This window comes from Rhinolophus sinicus, chromosome 1, assembly GCF_057876585.1.
Source record: "Rhinolophus sinicus isolate RSI-liver-muscle chromosome 1, RSI-T2T, whole genome shotgun sequence".
Lineage (NCBI taxonomy): Eukaryota > Metazoa > Chordata > Mammalia > Chiroptera > Rhinolophidae > Rhinolophus > Rhinolophus sinicus.
The window spans coordinates 17859221-17877495 of record NC_142501.1 but is presented as its reverse complement, the minus strand read 5'-3'; the positions used below and the strand labels follow the sequence as shown (position 1 = coordinate 17877495).

The window sequence follows — 18275 nt, the reverse complement described above, 5'->3', positions numbered from 1 at the left end:
CTGGCTATGTAACTTACAAAAAGAAGAAACTGGCACGGTACTCTAGTGAGCCAGAAAATTGTGGGTATTATCTTCAAAATCAAATGGAGGCTGCACACAGGACCTTGACTCTTGCTTTGAACATTTCCAGTAAGCCATGGTGCCCAGCCTGAAGTGTTCATTCCATAGGAACCCTAATTTTATAGATGGGGAAACAGAATGGAGAGGACCACTGCAGGCTAAAGGCAGAGCAGGACTAGACCCAAACACTGGCCGTGGTTCTCGAATCCCACTACCCCACAGGTCACCTCCCAGCGGGGTTTTAGTGGAAAAGTGAGGACGCTGGATTGTCACTCACAAGGGACGTAAACGAACACCTGTATTCATACAAGCTCCACAAAGCTCCAAATGAGGGCATTTTTAAAGGTCTCTTCAAGGATATTGGCAAAACTCTCTTGGGGCAAAATAACCCAGTAGTTATTCTGCAACATGGCTTATGCTTCATACTTTATAACCACAATTAAACAGAAAATACCTACAGTAACTCTAACTAGTGGACTAACTTCAGGTTTAAATAAAAGGTAGGAGAGAAAAAAATTCCAAACCTGCATTTGCTCCAACAACCCGGTCAGGGTCTGCAGCCACGTCATGGTCTGAATGTACTGCTCCGTGTTCATGATTTTGAGCTCGGATCTTAACTCCGGGATAATTGCACCAGTTCGCCAGCCATGCTTCAGGGTCAAATCCTGATCACAGAGATCACAGAAAGTCAGTATCAATCTCAACAGAATGTAAATCATTTCATTACCTTCCCCAGACACAACGGGCACTCATTGAATTACTTTTTAGTTGTAATGGTTAGTTAGTAACCAAGCCCAATTCCATGGATTACATTTAATTAAAACCGAGTTAGCCCAAGGCTTTGACCATTTCCCCCCAAGAAAGTTTCTATTCCAGAAATAATGACTATGAGTCACAGCCCTTGCAGAAACACTGGGTGAGGAATCATTAACCATGGCCTGTAAAACAACAATAGGTCAGGGGCAGAAACGGGCTCAGCCGAGATGCTACTGAAGGTCTCCATTCAATTCATCCACAGCTGGCCGAGAAGCACCACTGGGCACCAGGCCTTGTGGGTTAGGGGAACCGTGGGATCTCAGGCTTGGACTCATCTCACAACATAAACACACATGATCACATTTTTCATTCCAAATATTGTAACCCCATGATGTGACAACAGGCCAGACTACCTGATGCTAACTATGTCCTGGAAAATCTAAGATATACAATCACCATACTGAAGGGTCATCCATTTCTCTCATTTGGCAAACATTTATCAAGTACTACTACTATTTGCTGGGCCCTGTTCTAGATACAGGGATAAAACAATGAACAAAAACTGACAAATCCCTGCCCTCATGGGAAATACAGACAACAAATAAGCAAGTTTTATAATAAACACACCGTGTTAAGTGGTCTGAAAAATTTTGAAAGACTGAAATCATACAAAGTATCTTTTCTGCTCACGAGGTATGAATCTAGAAATCAACAGAAGAAAAAAACTGGAAAATTCACAAATATGTGGAAATTAAACAACACATTATTAACCAATGGGTCAAAGAAGAAATCACAAAGGAAATTAGAAAATACCTTGAGACAAATCAAAATGCAAACACAACATACCCGAACTTATAGGATGCTACAAAAGTAGTGCTAAGTGTAAGATTTATAGCTATAAACACTGACATTAAAAAAGAAAGGTCTCAAATCAACTACCTAACTTTATCTCTTAAGGAACTAGAAAAAGAAGAACAATCTAGATCAGAGATAAATAAAATAGAAAATAGAAAAAAAATCAACAAAACCAAGAGTTGGTTCTTCAAAAAGATCAACAAAATTGACAAACATTTAGCTTGACTTAGAAGAAAAGAGAGAAGACTCAATTTACTAAAATCAGAAATGGACGTGGTGACGTTACTACTGATTCTACAGAAGTAAAAAGGATTTAAAAGAGTACTATGAACTGCTGTATGCCAACAACTTGGATAACCTAGATCAACTGGAAAATTTCCAGAAACACACAACCTACCAAGACTGAATCATGAAGAAATAGAAAATCTGAATAGACTTCTAATAAGTAAGGAGATTGAATTAGTAATGAAAAACCTTCCAACCATGCATGATGGCTTCACTGGTGAATTCTACCAAACATTTAAAGATGAATTAGTACCAATCTTTCTCAATCTCTTCAAAAACTGAAGAGGAGGGAACACTTCCTAACTCCTTCTGTGAGGCCAATTACCCTGATATCAAATTTTAGTGTGGAAAGCTGGTTAAAACACAGATGGCTGGGCCCACCCCCCGAGCTGCTGACTCCATAGGTCTGGGGTGAGGCCTGAGAATTTGCATTTCTAACAAGTTCCCAGGTGATGCTGATGTCTCGGGACCACACCTGAAGAACTACTGCGACCATGTTTCCCCGAAAATAAGACCTAGCCAGACCATCAGCTCTACTGCATCTTTTGGAGCAAAAATTAATATAAGACCAGGTCTTATATTATAGTAAAATAAGACCGGGTCTTATATTATAGTAAAATAAGACCGGGTCTTATATTATAGTAAAATAAGACCGGGTCTTATATTATAGTAAAATAAGACCGGGTCTTATATTATAGTAAAATAAGACCGGGTCTTATATTAATTTTTGCTCCAAAAGATGCAGTAGAGCTGATGGTCCGGCTAGGTCTTATTTTCGGGGAAACACGGTATGTGATTACCTCTCATAGGCTAAGATCTGCATATGTGTTTGTGTGTCACTTCACAGGGCCATGTACCCACATGCCTTAAGGGTAGCACACAGCTACTTTTCTCATCAGGGCCCGAAGACCCCACCTAAAGAAACAAATGCCAATGATACCATGTCGCTTGGCTGGACATTCTGGGAGTGATGACATCCTGATAGTAGCACTTTATAGTTCTACCTTACTAAGCACTTCTATATACATTATCTCATTTCACTCTTCTTACAAATGAGGACACCAGGGCTTGAGGGACATGTCCAAGGTCACATGGCTAATAAGCAATAGAGCCGGGATGAAAACGCCAGTCTTCTAATTCTGAGCCTGTGATTCCTTCCACTAGACCTCAACCCACTAGACAGACTGATTCTGCAGAGTGTGTGCTGGAGTCACCTGGGAAGAGGGTCACCACACACAGGCGCTGGAATCGACCCCCTCTACCTCCAATTATATATTGTTCCAATTATACCGTAGGTTAAATCATAATTCAAGTCCTGCCACACTCCTCTAGTTATTCCAAGGGGCATAAAAAGTCTCATTTTCACATAACAGCTTTCCTGGAAATGCCGGTTTTGTACTCTTTCGAAGTGACTGGCTGGCAAAAGAAGCCCTGGCTGATGTCTACAGACTTTTATGCTGCAGTTGTATATTTCTGACGCATTCCTAAAAGGAAAAGGAAAGAACACTGGCATTTATTTCTTACCATTATTCAAATGGAAAGATTTTTCTGATAAACTCTGAGTAAATTGCTAATTTCCACCATTTCCAAAAAAATTTATCTTTCTCACAATTGATCCATCCTGTTCTGTAAAAAATGAGACATAAAGAAAAAAATTGTGGCCTACTCCTCATTTTTATGAAAGTATAACATGGTCTGAAGCAGAAGAGAAATTCCTTAATCACTGTGACTAATACGTCTGCCCCCCAACAAAGAAATAGGAAAACAGGCTCCTCACCGCCAGGTCACTGTATATATGGTCACCAAAATATAATACTTTGGATCCTCTCCATCCCGTAAGCTTCAAAAATTCATATAAGTTGCCCTGCAATAAGGAAAAACACAGCTATTATATCATATGACAGATAGAGACCTGTGTATAACCCATGGTCCAACCTGCTTTTTAAAAACTTCAAGAAGTCTTTGCTTTTATGATTTATATTAAATATCAAAATACAAAAATGAAAGCATCTTAGTATGAAATTTTTTAAGCCTTTCTTCTAAGTCGAATATACTATTCAAAAAGATTCATATTGTACATAACTCTTTGTAATGACCTTTTTATGTGTAACATGCTGTGACCATCTTGCCAAGTCAAATATCAAGTGGCCTTGTAATTTCCGTTCCTGAGAAGTACTGTACTTCATTTTACCAATTCCCTGATGTTGGACATTTATTTTGTATTATTTACTCTGTTGTGTATTTTGTAAGTAACTTCACGATACACATTCTTATACCAGGGTTTTAGCTACATCTTAATCATTTTCTGAGGCTCACTTTCTAGAGGTGGAATGACTTTATCAATTTAGCTAATTGTTCATGGCCTAGAAAATTAACTTAATGTCAAATCTAGCAGGCTGTTGTATACCGACCTGGAATGGATCCGTATGTTAAAAAATAAAACAAAACTAACTTCAGCAACACAATAATAGTCAACAATTAAATCATTTATTCAAACATTTGCAAGCCTTACATCATGCCAGAATATATTAAAACTGTATATAAAACATAGCTTGTCAGGAAATAATAATTAATGTAATATGTCATGGGATTAAATGCTCTTAAAGAAAATTTTCCAAGCTTTGCTATTGACTTCTTAAATGTTATGTAATGCTTTAAATTTCATTTTTAAAAACTATTTGATTCTGAGTTTAGATACAACATATTGAAAATATATTGACTTAAGCTTAAATTTTGCCACCAAGTTATAAACAGTCAATTCAAGCAGAGTACTCAGAGCTGTGCCTGGCACACAGTAGGGCTCCAAGAATGTAGGCTGTTATCATCATAACTGACCACACAAAGCAAAGCAACAAGAAGGATAAACTGGTCATGAGATACCTGCTTGTAAATCTGGCCTTTCTGCAACTTGTAGATTTTATCCCAGAGTAAGACACCTTTCTCATTCACCTTTCGGAAAGGTCTAAGAACAGAAATGGGAGACATGATGACATGTGGCACTCGTGCAGGCTGTCTGCTGCGTGAAATACTACTCGGCTACTCATTGGGAACAGACAGGAGATCCACAAATCTGAGAAAGCCTGAAACCGAACGCCACCACATCCCCCGGCCCAGGGCAATACCTCCCAAACTGCGGACCCAGGGAATCCAAGGATGTGCAGTGGAGAAAGAACTCTAAGATCAAATACGTTTGGAAAACACTAAGCACTATGTATCTATATGTCCCTCTTAAAAAAATTACCGGTGGCTGTGAAAAGCCCTCCTGTAAAGAAACTGTCTTGAACTCAAGATTTCCCAAATTTATTTGACCATATGGAAAATATCTGTTTTTTTCAAAATACCTCTATTTTACAAAAAAAAAAAAAAAGAAAGAAAAACATTGAAATACTGCTTTAGTATACTTATCCAGCTTTGTACTTGAAATTCAGCCACTCTAGCTATAAAACCAATCAGAGAATCAGATGAACTATTTTGATAGAAAATGGGAAATAAGAATCAGGACTCATTCCTCACCCAGGGAGTGCTAGTCCAAAGAACGAGGGGCTTGTTTGCCTTTATTTTTTTAAGATAACACCTATTTGGATTGTTCTTCTGAAACAATCCAAATATATATTAGAAAAATATAAACTCACTTCAAAGACTCTGGAAAATGCAGAGGGTATTATAATGGAGAAAAGGAAAATTACCCATAATTCCAGCACCTAGGTATAAACACTTAACACTTCAGTAGACGTCTTTCAGTCTTTATATGTCTGTTATCTTTCTTTTTTAATGAACATATAAAATGAGGATCCTTTGTGTATGCCAATGATACCTTTTATCTCTAATGCTGTGAACAATTTCCCATGTGATTATTCTTCATACATCATTTTTTACAGTCATAATACATGCTCACTGCTTTTTTCCCCCCAAATCCACCATTTTTATGGCTGCATAATATCCCCTCATGGATGTTCCTTTAGGGTGTTTCTGACCTTCATCATTATAAAATAACACATGGATGAATACAGATGGAGGGTTATTCAGCTTACTCCAGCCATCCAGAACAAGGCAAAATAATAAATGGCTGCAGTGTGGGAGGGCGCTGTGCTGGGATCTGACCACCAACACCCACCCCAGGAAGCGTCCAAGACACGTTTCTGCCACTGTATGTACACATGACAAGGGATAGGAGGGCCATGGTGAAAGGAGAGATGAGGTCCTTCTGACCACACCCCAGCATCTAATAAGAAAACATGGGAGAACGCTTCATCGGTGACAAAGCAGTAAGCCTGTGTGAATGGCTGTTTCTGACCAGCTCTCTAGTTTTTCCTTCATTCCCTTGAATGCTGTCTCTACACATGTTTCTTGGCTTTGCCTCTTCTTCTAGGAGTCACTGACACTTGGAAAGCTGGGAATTTAATCCATTCAACATTAACTACAGAGCCCTGCCTTATGACACTTTAGACCACCTAGCAGATAAGGAAAAGGCTACCAAGTGCAAAATTGATTAATGTGGGTAAAAGCATTTCAAAATAGGCCATTATTATACAAATATGAGCTATTTTTATAACCCTTGCCAAAGTAACATTCTACACTATTGACATTTGGGGGAGATAACTCTTGATGAATAAGTATGTCTCACATATTAAAAGATATTTTAGGATCCCAGACCCCCACCCACTAAATCCTAAGAAGAAACCCCAATCACTGTCACAACCCAAAACCCCAACTCCCCTATTCCCCAAGACTACTGGGATAGAAAGACATTCTGTAAGTCTTGTAAAGATTTACTCCACTTGATGCAAAACCTGTATTGCAGAGTTTTGCAAAATCCAATTACAATTTTAAAAGCATCATTTAGAGCTCTATTTAAAGAGCTACCCACCAGGTGGTTTGCTATTGCTGTTGTTTTGTTACGCTTTACAACGCATCTGCCTCAAGGGAGCTAATTTACCATGTGGCATTAAGTTTGGGTTTTTCATTGTTGTCAATTGTTTTCTTAAATCCTGACTCATAGGACCGAAGCAGCCCGAGTTGAACTGAGAACCATTTCAATACATGTAAGGTGTCTGCTGTGAACTAATCTCACCCTCCTTCCAAGTACTTGTTCAAAGGGTTAAAAATCAAAAGCTATAATTTTAGATGCTTGTGCTTTTCCATCTGGATTTCACCAAGACACACTGCGTAAGTATTCACAGCAGCAAATGAATAAAATCTAATCCCCTCGAGAGACACTCACCTCCGCTTATCGTTAAAGAAGTTTGGCTTCTCAGCCTGAACGATGACCACGTCAAAGAGGTCCCTCCAGTCCTTTCCAACGATGTAGCTCATCCCTTTGTCCCTAGAACATGTCAGCCCAGTTAGTCCAACCTTAATGGGAATTCACTGCTTTAGCAATTTTTTCTTTCAAATTTCCAACTGTGAAATGCAATACAAGACGTGAGCCAAAAGCTAGCCAGGAAACAGAGAACTTACACAAAGCTACTGGGGCTGTTGGTGATGAGAAACATCTTCTTGCCGTGATCAGCCAGTTTGGCCAGCACTGCCCGGGTCTGCTCGGAGTAGCAGATGTACTTTTCTAAGAGCAAGAGAAAAATTCACACACGGATTCAGAGTAAAGTCAACTCAATCTGCCAATGGCTTACTGAATGGGATCTACAGGTCCAGTGCTGTCCTGGGCACTTGGGGGAAGACAAAGAAGCCTTAAGGACGCTTGGTTCAGGGTGGTCTACCAGTCTCCAGTGCATCAGTAGCCAAGACCCTGCCTCCTCGGTCTAAGTGGAAAACATGAAGTGGCTGCAAGCTGCTAGCGCTTCTCCTCTGAGTCTTGTCAAGTTCAGAGGCACAGGGCAGGGAGGCGGCTGAGATGCAAGGACGCAGGGTCCTTACACAGCACTCAGAAAGGGGCTGCAGCTCCTGCTCAGCACTGGGATGAAAGTACAATGGCTGCACGACTGCAGGGCAAAGGGCAAGGCTGAAACGATCTCCACGGTGATGCTGAGCACGTACCAATATCCGCTTCGATGGCTCTGTACATGATTCCTTTGATGTGCACGTCTCGAATTGAATCCTGTCAAAACGTACAACAGTACAAGTGACATGGCATTCATGAAAGTGTCTGTCACTAAAAGCCAAGCACCAAATGAAATCTAAATTCTCATCCATCTATCACAGGTGGCCCCCCTTGGAGAAAACTTCAGTTTCCATGGTGATAGTGGCAGTTTCCAATGCAATTTTTCAAAAGGGTCACTTGGAGGAGGTAATTTATGTAAATAATTCTGAATAAAGCCCCACCTGATAAACTGTAATTATATGCAGTATCATGAACAAATGATTCCAAGTCATCTGGGCAAAGGGCATTATTGTTCTTTTCATCTTTGTAACCTTTCTCTAGACCCCAAAAGCAGGTTCACTAATCTAGAAAAAGGCAGAGAAGATGATGGGCTCCTCCTCTCTTCAGTGCTACCAGTGACAGGAGGAACTGCCAATGAGATGGTAACTCAGGCAGAGCTGTGGTCCAACCTGCAGATACCAGGAGGAGGGGCAGCGGCTAATCCCTTTGCAGGCCCCAGGGTGTGGCAGCCTGAGGCCTGGCGGGTGTCAGAGCACAGTCCCACTGGGTGGCACTGGGTAGGTCCTCTACACAGGTGGTACACCTGGAGGCACACTGAAATTTTCTGGAGCCTGTGGCAGGGGACTGGGCTGCAGGTAAACTGGGCCATAAGCCTTAGAAAATTGGTACATTTCTGCCAAGAACGAGCACCTATGGACTGTAAACTCAACCTCAATTGCCTTCTAGCACAGGCTTGTTTCAACTTCACATGGGCAGAAGGCAGTGGTTAAGGGCAAGCCAGAGCCAAATGTCCTGGCTTCAAATCCAGGCTCTGCTAGTTACTAACTGTGTGCCCTTGGGTAAGTTACTCAACTACTCTGTGCTTCAATTTACCTAGAAAATGAGGGTGATAATAACAGTATCTAACTCAAAGCATCATTGTGAGGATTTAATTAGTTAATATGCATAAAGCAGTCAAAATCAGTGCCTGGAATATAGTAAACTCTGCATATGGGTTCACTGAGACAGTAATACTTATAGTAAAAAGCTGAACTTTCCAATAAGTATCTCCTCATGAGTGCAAAGTGTTACGTAACTATAAGTGAGTCTTAAAGATTCTTAAAGATGAAGTATTAGTGCGCACAGAAAGAAGAGAAACTAAATATTTAAATTCAGTTCAAATAACACCAGACTGAATTGAGAAAATAAAATTCATCTTTTGTCTTCCTAAAATCCACGATTTGGGGCAGTCAAAATTTTTAATTGAAAAAAAAAATTTTAATTAGTCATAAACATATAATAAAAACATCATAGTATATGAATAGGGATCTTTAAAAATACAAATATTTAAATAAATATGTATTACATATAAATAAATACTTATAACTTAACTACTTAAAAACATATATATATATATATATATTATAAATGTTTATATATATATATATAAACATTTATAATACATGCTTAGAAGAATATATTAAATACATATATCAACATTAAGTACTAAAAAAGGTAGTTTAAAGAATATATATAAACACGGGTGAAAGCGAATATGAATTAAAATACATAAATAAAAAGTTATATAACTGAGGTGCGTATATCTGTCTGTCTCCCTCTCCGACTGGATTTTTGCACAGCTTCTGCGGGGCATAGAACTTTTGTGGGCAAGAGAAAAAGGCGCCCCCTCTGGGCAACTACAGTGTTGTCATCGTCGTCGTCCCTCTCCCCACCCCGCCACCACATCACAGCCTGAGACACACATGCCAGTCTTTGTGTGAAGAGTCACCCCCCCCCCCCCCGCGGGCAGGCGGGGGGTGAGCTGGGTACAGGCTGGGTGCCCTGGCCCTGGCCTTTGGTCGGTAAGAATTAGAAATCCAGGTGACAGTATGAGCACACCCTTCCTTTAACAATAAATCTGACTGATTTCCAATTCTCCGTAACGTGACATCTTTCCTACAATTTTCAGGGTTAAACTGCAAATACGAGAGCTCCCAGGCGAAGGGCTGTTTCAAACACCTCAGCTACAAAGGAAGCCTAAGGAGCCTGTTAACTTCACTGAAAAGCTGAAAAGGACGCAGCATCATCATCTCACTGGCGACACAACCTTGACGTCTTTGTACAGGTGGACAGGCTCATAGTCGATGTTGTTCTTCAGAAAGTATTCGTTCACGCAGGACAGGAGGGTCATCTCCGGCAGGGAGAAGATGTCCATGAACTGCTTCATGGTGTTTCCGTGGGAACTCTGCAGGCAGGGAGGACACTTTAGAAATGGAGGCCGACACCCCAGCAGAGCTCACGACTCTCCTGGTCAACACCTGGATCCCTCGTCACGAGAAAAGGAAAGTCTAACAATAAAACGTGCAAATGTTCACCTCGTTTCTTACCGTTCATGGCACAGCTGATGTCTTACTCTAAGCGGAAGCGGCATATCCAAAGAAATGCCCTGATATCCCCCCAAAAGTCTAACCGCCCCCTCCCCCTTCCCTTTCCACTCTCCTTTGTGCTCCGTCCACCACCCAGCTCACACTCTTTCAGCAAACACAGAGGAGAACCAGCAAACAGATCACTGCCCGTGGAATGGCAGGAAAAGCCCCTTAACTCTCCTGAATTTGAGCCTCTCACAACAGCCCATGTGTACGTTTAAAAAGAGCCTTTCTCTGAATGCCTGCAAATTATAATACTCAGTTTACCAGCTGACGGGACATCTCCCATTGCATTTTGACAATGCAAATAAGACAATGGCTCTCATTAGACAAGAAGCAGAGGAAAATTCAGAGAGGAAAGAGAACCACAGAAGTTAGAAAAGCAGAGGTTTCCCTTCAGGCATATCGTAACCTGCTGCCCTCAATCTCAGTGGAGGTGACAGCTGCTGCACTGACAGCCCCCAGTGACTTAATCCAGAAAGTGGGGACACACCAGGGAGGTGGTGACAAACAGGAGTAAGTACAAGGAAGGTGTAAGGCTTCGTCAGGTAAGGAGGAACGGGCTAGAAAAGAAGAATCATGAACAAACCCAGGAAGCCTCTAACATACTTCTCTCTCTCAAACCGAGGGTCTCTGAACAAATTTTCTTTTCAATTCCTTATGAACAGAAGGTCTAGTAGTTCAGGCTACAAAATCTACCAGGCCACGTTTCGAGAAGGAAAAGGACAGGCTGTCTTAAATAAATAAAGCATTTCTCATTACCTTTCCATAAAAGTCGCTCATCTGTTCCAAAGGCACGTGGGACCCCTCATACATTTCGATCACTTCTTCATCAGGGACAACACTGAGGCCTCTGGAAGAACGACAGGCAGCACAGTTAAAGAGCTCGACTGGAGAGAGCAATCATTATCAGACCTCTGGCAACTGCTGGGAGTTTTCCACCGAGGTGTAAGACGCTGTTCTCACAAGGACGCGAGATGAGCCACCAGTGACTGCTACAAATAACAGGCGAGATGCTACTGCTATTACTACTACTGGCATTCTGTTGGTAATAAGAGAAAAATAACAGCTATTACTACAGGGCACCTACTATATGCCAGATATGAACTCCACACAGGCATTCACTTAATTCTCAGCAATCCTAGGAGGCAGGCACTATTATTCCTCCCATTTTCCAGCAGAAGCAACCGAGGTCATGCACCTGCCCAAGGTCACCAAAGTAGAAAGTGGCAGGTCAGGACTGGATCCCAGGCTTTGTGGCTCTTCAACCATTGTATCACACTTCCTCCCTGAACAAGGTACAAGGCCTTCTAATGACTTACTCAGGGGTGGGTGTTTTTGTTTTGTTTTGTTTTGTTTTGAATGCTTGTATTACATTAGGGAGAGAAAGGCCAATTCTGTCTCCATCATCCTCACACCCTCTGAGACTCTACCCTAAGAAGGTCAGTGCTGAGATGAAAAAAGTCATACACAAGGCTCGGGTAGACTAAACCCCGTGACACAAGGCAGGAAGCCTGGGCCCCACCTCTGACTGTGGTGACCCAAAAGCTATGTGATAGTGAAGGCCAGTGTCCTCATCTGTAAAAAGCCAAGATAACACTTGCCTGCCTCCAGGAGCTGCAGGGTAAGCTGCCGATGAATTGAGCTCCTCCTCAGAGGGAAGCATAAGTTCTGGGGTCAGAGTGGCTAGATTTCACGCCTGCCTCTGCCACCCACACTGCGAGCAGGTGCTGTCACCTGGGACTCAATGGTCTCATATTTCTACACCTGGAATTGCCCACTCTAGAGTGTTACGAAGGGAAATGTCTGCTCCGCTAGAAGAGCCAGTACTTGAGAAACAGACTCCATGATGAGGAAACCACAGAATGAGGGATGGAAACTCCACGCCGTGCTACAGCGGGAGTATAACTCAGTAAGAATTTTAGTTACTAATACAAATAGGTCGCTGAACACACAAAATCACTTGGCCAACATTAAAATACACATACCGTAAAATATAACATGTTTGATATGTCACTTCAATGAAAATATAATTTCAGCCTCTTTCTTCCATTCTCCACCCTCATATTACTTTTTAAAATATCTGAGTGGATTCATTAATATTTTGCCTCTGATCTTGATTAACTTTGAAAACAAAAGAGGTACTATACTTCCATTTATCTTTGCTCCAGAAATCAGATAAAACACTGGCACTGAGCCAGATCATTCTAGACGGTGACCTTGGGAAACAGCTCTGGCTAAAGTAGCAGCAGTCAGGTGTGCACACCCCTAAAGCTCTAACGCATAGAAAGAAAATGGAAAACGTCAAAGAGGTCTTCTGGGTGACATTTCTCTGCCTCCACACAAGGCCCAGCGGCCTTGCAGAAGCCAGTGCTACCTCTCAACAGTCACAGGCACCTGGCCACACAAGCTGCGTCCTTAAGGCCCAAGTAACCAAACGTCCACTCCAGAGAAGTGGAGAAATCAGTCTGCTACAGTCAGCTGAATTCCACGGGAGGCACCTCCCACAGACGGGGCGCCGTGCAGAACGGCTGTGACAGGATCAGGCCGGCTGTCGCCGTACTTGGATGAAGCCTAAACCAGCACTGAGATCAAAACGAGAACTACTTTACACGGCCCTGAGTAGTTATGAGAAATATAAAGGTTAGGGGCACAGATCTGAACGAGTCTGCCCGGGGTTCAAATCCCAGCTCCCTAATGACTAGGGGGTACTGCCTGGACAAGGAATTTGACATCTTTGGGTCTCAGTATCATGTTTAAAATGGGAACAGTAATAGCATCTACCTCCTGGTGTTACTGAGAAGATGAAATGAGTTACTGTATGCAGAACAGTAACTGGGATATGGTAAGCGCTATCAGAGTTCTGCTGGTGGGGCTGTGATGGGAACAATCACCCTAGCTTTTCTCAAGGTTCCAATTAAGAAACGAAAATGTGGGTACAACATGGGAGTGCAGTGGAGAGGCAGTATGCCACCTCCTCTGCCCAGCGGCACCCACTCCCGCGGCCCACAACATAAAGTTCAACCTGATACAGGAACGGCAGGTCCCAGGCAGAGGGTCTCAGAAACAAGTGAGGCTGAGATAGAAGCATTCTTCCCAGCCATTCGCGTATTCCTTACCCTTCTGAGGGGAAAGGGAAGAGAGTGACGTTTATGTATGCCTAGGATGTCACTGTTCCAAGTATGCAAGACAAGCTGCCCTCAAGGTGGGCACTAGAATCATGCCCATTTTACAGAGGAGCAAACGGAGGCTCTGAATGGTCAGGAGGTTGCTCAAGGCCTCATGCACGTGAGCGGTGAGGCCGGGGTTCACACTCAGGAAGTGTGACTCCAGAGCTCACACACGCACCCCTGCTACCTCAGCCCACACACCCCGTGCTCAGCGACCTTCCCAGGACTGAAAGCTGAGCTCCTTCCCCTCTAAATGCCCCAGCTGGCTCCTCCAGCCTCGCTCTGTCCATACACCTTCACACAATGGTGACTGTATCTACAGGAGAGAGCAGACAATTAGAGGATCATGTGACTGTAGAAGAGGCTGAAAGGGGAGGAGAGGCCTCAGCACATGTCAGCCCTGAAGGAGGGATGAATGAGATTTCGGGAAGCAGAGAGGAACGGAACCGGCATGCTGGCAGAACGCCAGCATGAACAGACATTGAGCAGTGAGAGAGGAGAACTCACAGGAAAGGAATACATGTGCTGTTTGCACCTGCCCGACACCCGCTCCCTCGGAGGCGGGTAGAAACTGCTGGGAAAGAAACTCCCCTTCCCAGGTCGACCTGGAGCTAGAGGGATGGAAACCTGGTATTGCCATGGTCACCACAGGGAGGGGCCTGCCTGAGAGGGGGCTAACTCAGAGAGCAACAGAGCCAAGAGATGAAAAGAGTTCTGACAACAGCAATCTGGCTCCTGGAGCCAGGGGAACCTGCAACTGGCCTGCCCTGGGGATGCACAGTTAGTGAGCCAATACTGTGGTTTTCAGCCAGTTCCAGTTGCAACCAAGAGTCTTAACCAACCCAGGAAGTGAAGGAGCTGTGTATGGAAGAAGAGGTTTAGAGAAGGGTGACAAAAGCTAAGAGGTTTGGGCTCTGTTCTCTAGACAGTGGGCAGCCACCCAGGATTTCAGAAGAGAGGAGGGGGTGGCTGAGGGCAGTGCTTTAGGTAAGTCAGTAGAGCAACAAAGTCCAGGACAGACTACACTGCAGAAAACTGTAAAAGCCCAGGAGAGAAGGGAGAAGTGTCTGAGTCAGGGAGCTGCTGGCAGGAACACAGAGGGAGGGATGGAATTGCAAGTCCATGAGGGACTTCCAGTGAACACTGAAGACAATCAGAAAGGCTGTATCGCACGCAGGCCAAAAGCACAGACTCTGGAGCCAGGCTGCTTGGGTCTGAATTCTACTTCTGTATGGCCTTGGGCAAGTTGCTTAACATCTCTGGGACTAATAAGTACCTACTTCATTAGACACTTGTAAGGTTATTTTGAGGAGCCAAAGCGTTAACGCAGATAAAACCCGTATGGCAGTGTCTGTCCCACAGCAAGACTCAGTATTTGTTCATTGCTATTTGTTAGTATTAATATTATTGTTATTCTCATCACCACCACCACCTCTCCTTTCTCCTGAAACACCGTTAAAATGACAATAAGAGTCAAGTATAAATCGCTCAAAAGGTCAAAGGAAATGAGGGCAAAGACATTGGTAGAATAAGACATTTCAACATCAGTAGACAAGACAAATCATAGATGAAATGAGACACTTGACTTAGCAACACTGAGAACAGGGGCCTGCAACAGGAGACCAAAGAGAACAACTGATTAACCACCACAGATCCCCAGAGAGGCTCAGCCCTCGGAGGCACCAGGAAGCTACTCGAGGATGTGCTCCAGCAAAATGAGAAAGTAAAACTAGAAAGGGGAAAACACAAGTCCAAGGATGAGCAATCAGTGGAGACCAGAGAAGGAGGCAGCTCTCCATTTTTTTAAAAAGTGAATGATAGTGTTCAAAGTGTTTGAACTGTTGATAAATAAATACATGCTTGGTATTTGTGATGGAAAATTTAGAAAAACTAGGGACACGTACACAGAAAACAAAGCGAATAAAAAGTGAGGTTATTATTAAATCTAAGAAAAACCTAACACTACCAGGAAGAAACAATCCCAGTGCACAACTTGGTTTAAGACCTGCAGAGTCATAATGCAAACAATGATGGTGAAATAACCAGCTACGGACATCTTAACGAGGTTAGGAGAATGACAGAGAAGGGGGCGTGTGAGCGAAAGCGCCAAATCCTTATCTGTCATAGCAGGGATGATGACCAGAATTAATACATTAGGAAACAGAAGTACCAGTATGAGCACACTTATTAGAAATAGGAAGAAAAAAAATTTTTTTAATCCAAAAAGAGTTTTTAAAGGGATTGGGTGGGGGAAGGGAAGACAGAGGACTGCTGTTGTCTGCTATGACATTTTTTGTACTATTTGATCGTCACTGTGTCTGTGTTTCACTTGGATAAAAACATTCATTTTAACAAAGAACTTGTGAGAGAAGAAACTAAGATATACACATCTTTTTTTTAAAGTACAATATATGAATCTAAGTACAAACCACACTTCTGAATCCCACCCCTGAATTTGAGAATTAGAAAAGACAAAACCCATCATTTTCAAAGTTCCAAAGATTTCTGACTGAGCTACATGCTTCTACTAATTCTAATAAACAGGGAATAAAAACGTCTTACTATCCAAACTACTCAACTACCGTGGGGGGAACGAGAGCCCGCTCTCTCACCTGACATCCTTCCCCAAGCACACCTCCTCTCCAGGACACTAGCTCAGCTGGCCGGCCGGCACCTCTGGGAGGAAAGCCAGTCCACCCTCTCAGCCTCCGGAGAGCCCCGCAGGTGTCTTAGCACATGTCCACCATCCTCTGGGCTGCAGTCATTCATTTCCTTGGGTGGCTTCCTACCTTCACCCCAAGCTCCTTGAGAACACCCTTCTGAGCCCAACCATTAGCATCTAGCATGGTAGTAGCCCCAGTGAATGTCTCCAACGAAGGAAGAGGGAGGGAATGATTCACAAAGACACGCACTGCAGCTCTCCTCATCACTGGACAGTCAGAGACCCAAAGCCACTTGGTTACTTCGGGTGAATTAAACTTGCCTCCTTGTACGCTTACCTGTAGACAGTTCCCAGCTGGATGTAATGAAAAGCATCAATCTTCATCAATACTGCCTTCAAAAACAAAAACACAGGCACAGGTAAACAATGCACAACAATTCGCATATGTAATGAGGATTCTGGTGTCATTATAAATCATACCAACATTAAGTTGTCATAACACGGAAGCACACTGTATGTTTCTGAAAGGTTTGGTTGCCGATTAAAGCACTGTGCAACTCATTAGTAAGGAAATGGCCTACCTGCAAAAAAAAAAAAAGCTGACAACTGGACCCTCCTCAAAACACCAAAAAGAACTACCAGAAATAAACGGTATCTCCCAAATTACTAAATGCATTCATTTCTCATACTGTGTATTAGAAAAGGGCTTAATCCAAAGATGTTTTGAATAACTCAGTTCTTCATCCCCAAAGAACATAATTTAAAATTAATTCATGTGTTCAGCAAAGGAAAACACCAGAGTACGTTTTATTCCCAAACACCGTTAAACTGTAGAGAAACACGAGCGTCAAACCTACCCGCTGCACATCATAATGAAGTCCACGAATTGCAAACTCGGGGTCGTAGTCATAATTCCTGATCTCCACGGGGTACTGAAGAGGAAGAGAGGAACCAGTTTTAGCGAACAATATACTGAGTTCAAGGTGGTGTCCAGATTTGGTCCTTGTCAAAGGCTGAGGTGGCTACTGCACTTTGGTGGGAAGGTGGGGTGACATGGGACAGACCACCCCACGTCCCTCTGCTTCCAGACCAAGAGGCCTCTGGCGCCAGAGCCCTCCCTCCTGCCCCATTCTGTTTATCTGCCCGGCACATATTCCCCCAATTTCTCCTGTCTTAACTGCCTCTTCCCCTCCCTTCCCTCTGCCCCTGGACTCCCAGATCCGAGACCCCGGAAACGTTTCTGCTTCTACCTCCCTTAACACACTGTCAACCATCCATTCAGCTCATCTGTGAGCACCTCCACGTCACAGGCCCCCAAATGGCCCTATTACTAGGTTTCATAAAGACACCTAAGCTGAACATTTCTCAAAAGGGCCCCTCCATACAGCTTTCATCACGTTCCTCATCTGGACAGCTGTCCGCTGCTCACCCTCCATGGGCCGAAGGGACCCCACAGCTGTCGGTGCAGCTCCCTCCCACTCAGGCCTGGAGAGGCCCTTTCGCAGCACGTGCTTCCCCGTTATTGCTCCAACTCTGACTCAAAACATGCCCCACTTCTGAAGGCAGCTCGGCTCCCCTGGCATTTCCTGGTTATTAAACCATTCCTCAAACTCTGTAAAAATCCCAGCTCCCTCCTTCTCCACTGCACCAGGCATCTGAGTCCTTGCCGCCCTCTCCGAATCTCAGAAGTAGAACACCAGCTACCCCACAGGCAGCACCAATGCCCCGAGCACCCCAGGCCCTGCCATTCCCATTTTATACAGGGGACATCAGAGGCACTGGATGGAACAACCTGAGCTGGACCATGCTGGGGTGCGGTGGGCAGCGAGTCGGGCTTGGGCCTCTACCCTCAGAGCACAGCCCTGCAGGACAGAATATCTAGTCCTGACTCTAGGGCAGGGGTGTCCAAACTTTTTTCAACGTTTTTTACCAAGGGCCATATGCGGTAAAATACACAAACAGCCGGGCCACTCACTCGAGGTGAAGTACGTATTGCCTCACCTGGTTTATTTAAGTAAACTAAATAT

General features: G+C 43.5%; 1 protein-coding gene across 2 annotated transcripts in view; it reads right to left on the bottom strand.

Moving 5' to 3' along the window:
• The window catches only part of NT5DC3 (5'-nucleotidase domain containing 3), a 53536-nt gene that overhangs the window by 11488 nt on the left and 23773 nt on the right, over positions 1 to 18275 (bottom strand). For both annotated transcript variants that reach the window (XM_019728490.3, XM_074326227.2), the window contains exons 3-12: positions 17106 to 17180; positions 16586 to 16641; positions 11179 to 11269; positions 10098 to 10235; positions 7948 to 8008; positions 7414 to 7516; positions 7178 to 7279; positions 4837 to 4918; positions 3734 to 3820; positions 585 to 725 (exon numbers count right to left, since the gene is read on the bottom strand). In XM_019728490.3, the coding sequence (XP_019584049.3) occupies positions 585 to 725; positions 3734 to 3820; positions 4837 to 4918; positions 7178 to 7279; positions 7414 to 7516; positions 7948 to 8008; positions 10098 to 10235; positions 11179 to 11269; positions 16586 to 16641; positions 17106 to 17180 (936 nt within the window). The remainder of the gene's footprint in view (positions 1 to 584; positions 726 to 3733; positions 3821 to 4836; positions 4919 to 7177; positions 7280 to 7413; positions 7517 to 7947; positions 8009 to 10097; positions 10236 to 11178; positions 11270 to 16585; positions 16642 to 17105; positions 17181 to 18275) is intronic.